This window comes from Lepidochelys kempii, chromosome 10 (genome assembly GCF_965140265.1).
Source record: "Lepidochelys kempii isolate rLepKem1 chromosome 10, rLepKem1.hap2, whole genome shotgun sequence".
Classification (NCBI taxonomy): Eukaryota; Metazoa; Chordata; order Testudines; family Cheloniidae; genus Lepidochelys; species Lepidochelys kempii.
The window spans coordinates 38,241,941-38,254,817 of NC_133265.1; the positions used below are offsets into that span (position 1 = coordinate 38,241,941).

The window sequence follows — 12,877 nt, forward strand, 5'->3', positions numbered from 1 at the left end:
ATGGTGCTATAAAGAGGGCTTTGGGACATTCCACTATTGGGAGGCTTTAACAGACAGAAGACTGTTCTCATAGGATGGGCATCCATCCATGTAGGAAGGGCAACAGACTTCTAGGATGGAGGTTTGCACAACTGATTAAAAGAGCTTTAAACTAGGAATTTGGCTAAGACAGTTGGGAGATGCTCATGTAATATCCACACCTGATTTTAATATTGAGAGGAAGGAAAATCAAGTAAAAGCGAATACAGCAATGGAGAAAGGAAAAACAGAGGGTAGGAGAACAGATGACAGAAGGAAAGATAGTGCCAATACCAATGACAGTAACAGTCAAATAGGTAATACTGATGGTAAAATGACTGTACGTAAATGGGCGAGGAATCTGGGTGAAGCCAAGCAGAAACAAGAAAGACGTCTGTACACAAATGCAAGGGGCCTGGGTAACAAAATGGAGGAACTACAACTACTGGTGCAGTAAGTGAAATCAGATATTATAGGGATAATGAAAACATGGTAGAAAGTAGTTATGACTGGAATACATATATTGAAGGATATGTGCTGTTCAGAAAAGACAGAAATAAAGGTAAAGGTGGTGGAGTAGCATTGTATATTAGTGATGAGGAAGACTTAAAGAAATTAGAAATGATGGAATGGATAAAATGAAATCAGTTTAGGTCAAAATCACTATGGGAAAAATGGTAACAGAGGCTCCACTGGAATAATGCTTGGGGGTGCTACAACCCCCCAGGACCCGATTTGAATATGAAGAGAGGCCGCTAATATTTTTAATGAAATAAAAGCTACTGGAAATTATGCGATTATGGGAGACTTTAATTTCCCAATATAAATTGGAGGACTAGTGCTACTAATAAATGTAAGATCCAGATATTCTTGGATGTGATAGCCAACAGATTTCTTCACCAAATAGTCACTGAACCAACAAGAGGTGATGACATTTTAGATTTAGATTGGTAAGTAGCAAGGACCTCATAGAAGAACTGGATATATAGAACCTTAATTTGAGTGATCATAAGTTAATTCAATTTAAACTAAATGGAAGGATAAACAAAAATAGGTCTGCAACTAGGGTGCTTGATTTCAAAAGAGCAAACTTCAAACAATTAAGGAATTAGTTAGGGAAATGGACAGGCCTGAAGAACTCAAGGATCTGAATGTGGAGGAGGCTTGGAATGATTTAAGTTAACGTTGCAGAAACTATTTGAAGCCTGTATCCCAAGCAAAGAGAAACATTTGTAGGGAAGAATTGCAGACCAAACTGGATGAACAAGTGTTCCAAACAGATTATTAATAAAAAGCCTACAAGGCAAAGAAGAAGGGATAGATCAGCAAGGAAAGCTATCTCCTGGTGGTCAGAAAGCGCAGGGGAAAAGTGAGAATTGCCAAAAGCCAAGAGAATTGGACCTGGCAAAGGAAATTAAAACCAATAGTTAAAAGTTCTTTAGACATAACAAATAAAAAGAAAGCAATGAAAGAAGTGGGACTGCTAAACACTGATGTTGGGATGGAGATTAAAGATAATCTAGATATGACCCAACACCTACATGAATACTTTGCCTCAGTTTTTAATAAAGGTAATGAGGAACTTGAGGGCAGTGGCAGGGTGGCTAATAGGAACAAGGATATGGAAGCAGAAATTACCACATACGAGGCAGAAGCCAAACTCAAACAGCTTAATGGGACCAAATGGGGGAACCTGGATAATCTCCATCCAAAAATATTAAAGGAACTGGCACAAGAAATTGCAAACCCCAAAGCAAGTTTTTTTTATGAATCTGTAAACTTAGGGGTTGTACCCTATGACTGGAGAATTGCAAATATAGTACCTATACTTAAGAAAGGGGAAAAATATCATATGGGAAACTACAGGCCTGTTAGTGTGACTGTGGTGGGGCAACTGCCCCACCCCTATGAGAGATAGGGCTAGAGTAGGCCAGAGCAGCTGCACAGAAGGGCAGCCAATCAGGAAAAGGCCTACTGTGAGCCAATCAGGGCCAGTATTACAGCCGGCCAATCAGAGCTAGGCTAGGCCTTATATAAAGGCTGCCCAGGAAGGGCGCAGGCAGTCTGTCCCAGACCTTTATGGGGGAAGTTCTGTCTCCTGAGCAGGAGACAAGCACCTTGGACAGAGCCATGCTAGGCAGGCTCAGGGGAGCATAGAAGGGCTCTGGCCCAATACCTGCCAGACTGCGGGCCCTGATAGAAAGGGCCTAGAGGGTGTGAAGGGCCAGAGGGGAAGTGGCCCAGGGACAGTTAGACAAGGGGAGAGAAGGAGGGCAGGGAGGCTGCCATTAGAGGGTCCTTGGGTCAGGACCCAGAGTAGTGGGTGGGCCTGGGTTCCCCCCTTCCTCCTTGTACAGCACCTGGCTGTGGAAGGGTGCCCATGACAGACTGCAACCAGCCCTTGAACAGAGGGGCTAGACTAGAGGGGTTGTGGTTGGCCACTGCAGCAGGAGTGAACTGGAAAGACTGCTGTTAACCCGCCCTGGAAGGGGGTGAGTGTGGACTTGGGGGCACTGCCGGAGGGCAGTGGCCTGAAGAGGACACCATGAGAGAAGGGAGCAACGCTGGTCCAGACGCCAACAGAGGGCAAAAAATGGACGGGACACCACCAATGGAGGGTGCTCCACATGGACTGAGCTAATTCCCAGAGTTACCAACAGGAGGTACTGCGGTGGTGAGTCCCAGCCCCGTCACAATGACCTCAATTGTATACAAGGTCTTAGAACAAATTTCGAAAGAGAGAGTAATTAAAGACCTAGAGGCAAATGGCAACTGGGATAAAATAAAACACCGTTTTATAAAAGGTAGTTTGTACCAGACCAACCTGATCTCTTTCTTTGTCTAGGAAATCAGTTATCTTCTCAAAGAAAATGTACTAGATCTAATCTACCTGGATTTCAAGTAAAGCATTTGATATAGTTCCACGTGGGAAATTATTAGTTAATTTGGAGAAAATGGGGATTAATACCAGAATCCAAAGGTGGGTAAGGAGCTGGTTAAAGGGAAGACTACAATGGGTCATGCTGAAAGGTGAACTGCCGGGCTGGAGAGGTTACTCACCTCAGTCCCTGGAAAAATCATGGAGCAGGTCCTCAAGGAATCAATTCTGAAACACTTAGAGGAGAAGAAAGTGATCAGGAACAGTCAGCATGGATTCATCAAGGGCAAGTCATGCCTGACTAATCTAATTGCCTTTTATGATGAGATAACTGGCCCTGTGGATGAGGGGAAAGCAGTGGATGTGTTGTTCCTTGACTTTTGCAAAGCCTTTGACACGGTCTCCCATAGTATTCTTGCCAGCAAGTTAAAGAAGTATGGGCTGGATGAATGGACTATAAGGTGGATAGAAAGTTGGCTAGATTGTCGGGATCAACGGGTAGTGATCAATGGCTCCATGTCTAGCTGGCAGCCGGTATCAAGTGGAGTGCCCCTAGGGTCTGTCCTCGGGCCGGTTTTGTTCAATATCTTCATAAATGATCTGGAGGATGGTGTGGATTGCACCCTCAGCAAGTTTGCAGATGACACTAAACTGGGAGGAGAGGTAGATACGCTGGGGGGTAGGAATAGGATACAGAGGGCCCTAGACCAATTAGAGGATTGGGCCAAAAGAAATCTGATGAGGTTCAACAAGGACAAGTGCAGAGTCCTGCACTTAGGACGGAAGAATCCCATGCACTGCTACAGACTAGGGACCGAATGGCTAGGCAGCAATTCTGCAGAAAAGGACCTACGGGTTACAGTGGACGAGAAGCTGGATATGAGTCGAGAGTGTGCCCTTGTTGCCAATGGCATTTTGGGATGTATAAGTAGGTGCATTGCCAGCAGATCAAGGGACGTGATCGTTCCCCTCTATTCGACATTGGTGAGGCCTCATCTGGAGTACTGTGTCCAGTTTTGGGCCCCACACTACATGAAGGATGTGGAAAAATTGGAAAGAGCCCAGTGGAGGGCAACAAAAATGATTAGGGGACTGGAACACATGACTTATGAGGAGAGGCTGAGGGAACTGGGATTGTTTAGTCTGCGGAAGAGAAGAATGAGGGGGGATTTGATAGCTGCTTTCAACAACCTGAAAGGGGGTTCCAAAGAGGATGGATCTAGACTGTTCTCAGTGGTACCAGATGATAGAACATGGAGTAATGGTCTCAAGTTGCAGTGGGGGAGGTTTAGGTTGGATATTAGGAAAAACTTTTTCATGATGAGGGTGGTGAAGCACTGGAATGCGTTACCTAGGGAGGTGGTGGAATCTCTTTCCTTAGAAGTTTTTAAGGTCAGGCTTGACAAAGCCCTGGCTGGGATGATTTAGTTGGGGATTGGTCCTGCTTTGAGCAGGGGGTTGGACTAGATGACCTCCTGAGATCCCTTCCAACCCTGATATTCTATGATTCTATGATACTAGAGGAGTGCCTCAAGGATCAGTATTGGTACCATCTTATTTAACATTTTCATTTATGGCCTTGGCACAAAAAGTTGGAGTGTGCTAATAAAATTAGCAAATGACACAAAGTTGTGAGGTACTGCCTATATGGAGGAGGACCAGAATATCATTCAAGAAGATTTGGATGACCTTGAAAACTATAGTAATACAAATGGGATGAAATTGAATAGTGCAAAGTCCGAGGTCATGCATGTAGGGACTAACAACAAGAATTTCTCCTATAAGATAGGGAGGTATCAGTTGGAAGTCTCAGAGGAGGAGAAAGCCCTTGTGTATTGGTCAATCACAGGATGACTATGAGCCACCAATGTGATGCAGCCTTGACAAAGGCTAATGCAATGCTAGGATGTATCAGGTAAGATTTCCAGTAGAGACCGGGAAGGTTTATTACCATTATACAAGGCATTGATGAGACTTGATCTGGAATACTGTGTGCAATTCTGGTATCCCATGTTTAAGAAAGATGAATTCTAACTGGAACAGGTGCAGACAAGGCTACTAGGATGATCAGCGCAATGGAGAACCTACCTTACAAAAGGAGACTTAGGCTAAACAAACCAAGCTCCTTAACAGAACAAAGGATGAGGAGAGATATGATTGCTCTCTGTAAATATATGAAAGGGATAAATATCAGAGGGAGAGAGAGGTTAATTTAAGTTAAGAGCCAATGCTGGCACAAGAACAAATGGCCATCAATAAGTTTAAGCTTGAAATTAGATAAAGGCTTCTCACCATCAGAGGAATGAAGCTCTGGAAAAGCCTTCCAAGGGGCGTAGTGCAGGCAAAAAACCTCACTCATTTTAAGAATGAGCTTGATAAATTTATGGAGAGGATAATATGATGAGATTTCCTATAATGGCATTTGGCCAATCCGCAACTTCTATTAGCAAATATCTCCAATGGCCAGAGATGGGACAATAGAGCGCTTAGACCTACATAAACTTTTAGTGCTTCTATCAATGCTTACCCCAGAAATTCTGATTCTTGAAAACAGAGCATAGCCAATGTGGGTTTAAATTAGAGAAGTTAACCCACTTTATCTCTGCATTATAGCTAGTCTGGCATTTGGTGTCACATTCAGACCTCAGTGTGGTATCTGGAGAGTCCTGTCTCACCTTGTTGACGAGGATGCTGACTTTGTTGCCATAAGAATTGCACTTAACGGATGCAATGCCCCCCAGGTCAGGAAAAAGCTCAGTCAAGTTCTTACTACTGCAGTGCACTTTTGCCTCTCTGTGGGGACAGACAATAATGATTCATGAGGTGCCAAGTGTCAGTACTTGAAAAACAGTTAAAAATATTTTTCAAACTTCAAAAAAGACCTTTAATAATCAAATAGGGCACAGGACTCAAATATTTGACGTCTTCTCACCTTTGGTCCAAGACTCTAGCTTCCCCTTAGAGGCTTAAACACAGCAGAAGTAAACTTAAGTGTTCTGCTGTGTTCCAACACCTGCAACAAGAAAATCCTGCCACCCTGTTTCAGGAGAAGTAGAATTTGTCTACATGGGGAAATTGACTGGCATAGCTGAAGTGGAATAACTATTGTGTCCCCATGAGAAAGTTATACTGGCATAACTATAGTGGAATAGTTATTTCACTTCCGCTATGCTAGTCAGTTTCTCCATGTAGAAAAGTTCTAAGGGCTCGTCTACACTGCCTTGCAGTTTGGACTCCAGGCATTCGAACAGCAGTGTGCACCAAAGTGCTGCTCTGCTGTAAGACCCTGGTGTGGATAACACAAGCATGAACTAAAAGGATCCTAGTTCATATTAACTTAGTCCTCTCAAAACAGTACTACATTCACATCCTCATAGTCTGAACTGCTGGGCAGTGTAGACATAGCCTAAGAGACTGAATTGTTCACACTTTTGTCCTCCTTTCTCCCTATACCCAATCAAGCCTTCCTACTGTAGCAGCAACAGTAACAACATTCACTCTGCCTGAGAGAACACTTCCTATCCGTCACTGTGATACAGCTAACAAGAGTGACAGTATTTATTTTTAGACTTATAAAATGAAAGCCAGGCATGGCCTCTGAATTCATATATAAAAATAACATTCTAGGGTTCTATTTATGGTCTTGTTAATTCCAGATCAAATATGCTCACTTTACAAGAAAACAAGTTTTTTTTTACAGCCCTAAAAATTCAGCCTGACATCTGAGAGTTAAGCTGGGTTCTTTCAATCTCCAACATCAACACCAATAATAAAGGCCCCACAAGTCATAGTGATACCCTGCACAAACCCAGGGTTTTCAAATTAGGCCCTCTGTGATACCTGTGCAATGCCAGTGCTGCCAACGGGTTTTCACAGGTTTGACTGACAGGAGTTTTGCAAATTGTTCTGCTGATGATATATAAGATACATAAGAAAGAACAGACTTCAGCTTACCCTCTTGGTTCTGCAGGGTTCTCAAACTTATTTAGTCACTAACTGTCAACAGATAAGAGGCTCTGAACACACACAAGGAGCAGAAGTGTGGAGTCAAAATGTACAAGTCTGACACAGTCATTTGTCAGAGTAGAAGCACACTTCAACATAACAGTATGACTAATATTAAACTCTCACTCATTTCAGAATTTAATCAAGTACTTCACCTCAGGAAAAGTTCCAAAAAAAAAAAAGGGGGGGGGGGGAGAACCTTACACCCTGCCCTGTAGGTCAACAAACTTAGGCTCTTTTGATTCAATAGAGGAAGTGAATTCCAAAGTTGAGGACCCTCTAACTCGTCCTATGTTTGTACTTACAGGCTGGCAGTAGAAATATCTAAATTGTTCTCAACTACTAAGAACAAAGGGAAAAAGATAGTCTTAAGTATTCAAGACCCAATTCACTTGATAGATTGAAGTCAACGCCTTGAGAAAGTTTCTGTGGACTCCTCCCCCACTGCCCAAAAGTGCTTATGTTCTCAGAGAGAGCTGCGAAAACTCCCTGTTCTGTTCCTAAAGCTAGGTTTCCTACATGGGAGAGTATCAAGCTACTCATTGAGCCATCATCAGCCTTACCACAGAAGGTTTTGGCTAGTGAATGACAGTAACAAACCACGATGCTGTTACTCAGTGTCACCCCAGATGGGAATCATTGTGGGGAAAAGGGTAATTATTTCAAGTTTCCCTTCCCTCTAGGGAAAAAAAAAAAAAAGATAAGCCATGCAAACTCCACTCCAGTAGCAACATTGTATTTATCCCCAAAGAAATACTCATTGATAATTGGAGTAATGATGGAAACAAACACTGAAGATCGGGAAGCCTTGAATACACTATATGTGTTGCTTACAACAGTGCATGAATTTCTTGCTCTCTGGGATTGAGAGTCCAAGTCCTCACTGAGAATTCAAACTCATGGAGAAGCAGCAGTGACATCACTGAAGCCATTACCCTTGATCCCAAATCTCAGACCTGGAAAAAAAGGTTACCCACCTTCTCGTAACTATTGTTCTTTGAGATGTGTTCTTCATGTCCATTCCAATCAGGTGTGCGCATGCCACGTGCACGACAGTCAGAAGATTTTTTCCCTTAGCAGTAGCCCTAGGGTCTGTCTGGGCACCCCATCCCCTGGAGTTGTGCCTTCATGATGCTCAATATAGGGCCCTGCTGACCTGACCTCAATTCCTTCTTGCCGGCTACTCCGTCAGCAGGGTAGGAGGGTGGGTATTGGAATGGACATGAACAACACATCTCAAAGAACAACAGTTACGAGAAGGTGAGTTACTTTTTTCTTCTTTGCGTGCTTGTTCATGTCAATTCCAATCAGGTGACTCCCAAGCGTAAATTCAGGAGGCAGGGTCGGAGTTGTCCACTGATTGGAGCACCACTCTACCGAAGGCTGCATCATCTCTGGCCTGCTGGGTAATCGCATAATGCATGGTGAAAGTATGTATGGAGGACCACGTCGCAGCTCTGCATATTTGTTGGGAGGGAACCTGTACCAGGAATGCAGCTGAAGAAGCCTGAGCCCTGGTGGAGGGCGCAGTGAGCAGAGGGGCAGGTACCCTGCCAGGTTATAGCACCCTCGGATACAGGACATGATCCACGATGAAATTAGTTGAGATGAGACTGGAAGACCCTTCATTCTGTCTGCCACAGCCACGAATAGTTGAATGCACTTCCGGAATGGATTTGTTCTCTCGATTTAAAAGGCTAATGCTTTGCAGACATCCAACGAATGAAACCTCTGCTCCCTGCCACTTGTGTGCAGGTTAGGATAGAACACTGGGAGGAAGATGTCCTGGTTGATGTGAAATTGGTAGACAACTTTCAGGAGGAAAGCTGGGTGAGGCCAGAACTGAACCTTGTCCTTAAAGAACACTGTGTAAGGAAGCTCTGATGTTAGGGTCTTGAGCTCAAAAACCCTCCTGGCTGAAGTTATTACTACCAGAAACACCACCTTGTATGAGAGGTAGAGCAGGGAGCACGTTGTTAGTGGTTCAAAGGGTTAGTGGTTCACCAGTCTGGAAAGGACCAGGTTGAGGTCCCAGGCCGGGACGAGCTGTCGGACTTGCGGATATAGCCTGTGGAGACCTTTGAGGAAACGGCTGACCATAGGGTTGGCGAACACTGACCGGCCCTCTGCACCTGGATGGCAGGCAGAAATGGTGGTCAAGTGAACCCTTACTGACGACATGGACAGACCCTGCTGCTTGAGATGGAGAAGGTAGACCAGTATGAGTGGCATAGAGGCGATCATCAAGGACAAATGATGCTGCACCAACCAGATTGAAAATCTCTTCCATTTGGCAAGGTAGGTAGCTCTGGTGGAGGGTTTCCTACTGCCAAGGAGGACTTGTCTAACTGGATCTGAGCAGGAGAGCTCCATCGGGTTCAGTCATGGAGCTTCCACGCCGTGAGGTTCAATGACTCGAGGTTCAGGTGCTGGAGACGGCCATGATCCTGAGTTATCAAGTCCAGGAAGAGCGGCAAGGTGACTGGGGCTTCCACGGACATGTCCAGGAGCAATGTGTACCAGTGCTGGCGGAGCCAGACTGGAGCTATCAATATCAGCACTGCTTGATCCCTCCATATCTTGGGGAGCACTGCATGAATGAGAGGAATGGACAGAACTGCATATCGGAGATGGATTCCCCAGGGAAGGAGGAACGCATCCGTTATGGAGCCCGGGCTGTGATTAGGAATCATAGAATCATGGAAGAGTAGGGTTGGAAGAGACCTCAGGAGGTCCAATCCCTTGCTCAAAGGAAGGAGCAGAACTGCTGACACTTCCTGTTGTGTCGCGTGGCAAAGAGGGCTACCTGGGGAAAGACCCACTGCTGTAAAATGGAGTTCATGACGTCCGGGTGTAGGGACCACTCATGGCCATGGAACAACCTGCTGAGATAATCCGCTAATTCATTCTGTACCCCAGGGAGGTATGATGCTTGCAGGTGTATTGAATGCTTTACACAGAAGTCCCACAGAATGGGGGCTTCCTGGCAAAGGGGAGAGGAGCGTGCACCCCCATCTGTTGATATAAAACATCACCGTGGCATTGTCTGTCATCACTGATACACATCCTCCCCTTTAAATGGGCTCGGAAAGTCTGGCATGCCAGGAGTACTGCTCTCAGCTCTCTGACATTGACAGAGAGCGAGCCCTGCCTGAGACCAGAGGCCTTGTGTTCTGAGGTCTCCCAGATGTACTCCCCAGCCCAAGTCTGATGCATCTGTAACCAACGAGAGAGTTGGCTGGGGGCTGGTGAAGAGAAGGGAGTCAAGGACCAGGCGAGGCACAGTCACGACCCTGTCCAAACTGTCCCGAACTGGCCGATACACTGAGGCTAGCCAAAACTGGAGCAGCTGGAGTCTTGGCTTGGCACGTTGCATCACATAGGTACAAGCAGCCATGTGTCCCAGGAGTTTCAGGCAATTCCTTGCTGTGTTGATGGGGAACTGCCTGAGACTCCGAATAATGTCGCCCAGGGCCCGGAACCTCGATTCCCATAGGTACTCCTTGGCCTCAGTAGAGTCCAGTACCACCCCTATAAATTCTATCCGCTGAACCGGGGGCAGTGTTGATTTCCCAACATTCAAGAGAAGGCCCAGTTCATCGAACATTGTTCTTATGAAGTCGACTTGTGCCTCCACTTGAACCCTGGAGTGGCCCTTGATCAGTCAGTCGTCAAGGTACAGAAACACTTGTACCTGCCGCCTGCGGAGGAACGCGGCCACGACTGCCATGCACTTGGTAAAAACTTGAGGTGTCGCTGACAGGCCAAATGGGAGGACTGTGAACTGGAAGTGGTTGTTGTCCACCACAAACCTGAGGTATTCTCTGTGGGATGGTGTGATTGCTATATGAAAGTATGCATCCCTCAAGTCGAGGGTGGCATACCAGCCCTCTGGACCCAAGGAAGAGATGATGGAAGCCAAGGAGACCATGTGGAACTTGAGTTTCTTCATAAACTTGTTGAGCTTTCGCAGGTCTAGGATGGGCCCGAGTCTGCCGTTGGCTTTCAGTATCAGGGAATACCGGGAATAGAAGCCCTTGCCTTTCTGCTCCTGAGGAACCTCTTCCACTGCCCTAGCGAGAGGAGCGAGAACACCTCCTTTTTAAGGAGTTGCTCATGAGAAAGTTCCCTGAAGAGGGATGGGGAAGGGTGGTGGAAGTGCGGAAGGGCAGAAAATTGGAACAAATACCTCCTCTCAACCGTGCAGCACACCCAGCGGTCCGATGTAATATGGGCCCATGCAGGGTAGAAAGGGGATAGAAGGGATGAAAAGGTAAGGCATCCAGTCTTTGTACTGGTGTATCACTCCAGGGCGCACCTCCAAAAGGCCTGTTTTTGGCCTCAGGAGGGTTTAGACTGGCAAGAGCCATGCCCAGAGGAGGGATGAGGTCTCTTCCTCGAGTTCCTACTCCTCCTGCTCAACCCCTCCTGCCTACCCTGAGGTTGATAATTCCTCGGTGGGGGCTGAAGTCTAAAGTGCCTCCGTTGGTTGGCAGGGGTGTGGGGGCCCAGGGATTTCAGGGTGGCTTGAGAGTCCTTGAGGAGAACAAAGACTGGCCCTCAAACAGGAGGTCCTGGACTGTCTGCTGTACCTCGTATGGGAGGCTAGAAACCTGCAGCCAGGAACTCCTTCTCATAGCCACCCCGGTAGGTACATTACACCCTGGTAACTATGGTGCAAGACGCTGTGTCCGCAGTGTCTAAGACTGCCTACAGGGATGCATGAGAGATCAATTTGCCCTCCTGTACTAGCACGGAAAACTCTGTGGGAGAGACCATAGGCAGGAGTTCTGCAAATTTTTCCATGGCCCCAAAAGTATTGTAATTGTACCTGCTAACCACTGCCCGATGGTTAGCGATATGGAGCTTCAAATCTCCCACCATCGAATAGATTTCCTCCCGAAGAGGTCCAGCTTTTTGGCCTCTTGATTCTCGGGAGAAGGCCCCTGGTAGCCTTGGTGCTTGCATAGGTTGGCTGCATCCACTATCAGAGACTCCAGCAGGGGGTGCGTATATAAGTGTTCATACCACTTGGAGGAGACTAAATATCTCCACTCATACCTTTTCTTGGTAGGCGGCAACAAGGACGGGGTCTGCCACAGGGTCTTAGTGGCATTGCTGATTGTCTTAATCAGCAGCCGCGCGATACAGGATAGTTCTGGAGGAGAAAGGCTATCGACCATTGGGTCAGCCTCCACCACCTCCTCCTCCAGTTTGGTGTTTAGGTTCTGGGCCACCTGTCTCAGCAGCTTCTGTAGGACCCTGCTGTCCTCTAAGGCTGGAGAGATTGATGAGCCAGCCATCTCTTCATCCGGAGATGAGGAGGATGAGATGGCGGCCAGTACTGGAGCCTGCTCCCTGCCCTCAGCCCCCTTGGGTGCTGCTGTCGGTGCCATGGCCAGTGCCAGGATCGATGCCGGGATCAGAGTCGCACTCGGTGCCAAGGATGTGAAGCAATCGGCGCCCCCATTGTCAATGCTGCAATCAGTGCCGAGATTGTCAATGTCGATATGGCTGCCCGATGGGTCCCCGCCGGGATCCCTGGTGTGAAGGGCGTGTGCAGCAGAGGCCACCGATGCTGATCTGGAACCCTGGCTCTGCCCCGGGCTTTGGTGATAGTCCCAGGGTGTCCAGAAGGGCCACTCAGGAGCCTGCCACTGACCCGGGTAGGGTGGTCTGTTGCAACAGGAGCAAGATCTTCTGCTTCTGCTGGAATGCGATGACTCCACTTCCGACTCCGAGGTTTCCGACTGTGATGACCACGGAGGAGCAGAGCCCCTTGGTGCTGGCGAGAGATGCCAACTGGGGGATCAGAGCAGTTCCCCCACATGGGCCACCGGTGCCAGGAGTCGATACACTGGGGATGTTACTCTCATCACCAGCTTGCCCATAGAATATATTGGGCCAGGAACTAGTGCTGGCAAGCAGTCCAGGTGGTCTGGACTCGACTGGACCCCTCCAGGGGCAGGAGTCAGT

At 47.0% G+C, this 12,877-nt stretch overlaps 1 protein-coding gene across 5 annotated transcripts in view; it reads right to left on the reverse strand.

Annotated features, from left to right (window-relative positions):
* The window catches only part of IFT140 (intraflagellar transport 140), a 247,126-nt gene that overhangs the window by 120,036 nt on the left and 114,213 nt on the right, over nt 1-12,877 (reverse strand). For 4 of the 5 annotated variants that reach the window (XM_073362957.1, XM_073362955.1, XM_073362953.1 and 1 more), the window contains one exon: nt 5,572-5,689. The exons of the other annotated variant lie outside the window; for it this stretch is intronic. In XM_073362957.1, coding sequence (XP_073219058.1) covers nt 5,572-5,689 — 118 coding nt within the window. The remainder of the gene's footprint in view (nt 1-5,571; nt 5,690-12,877) is intronic. 5 annotated transcript variants of the gene reach the window in all.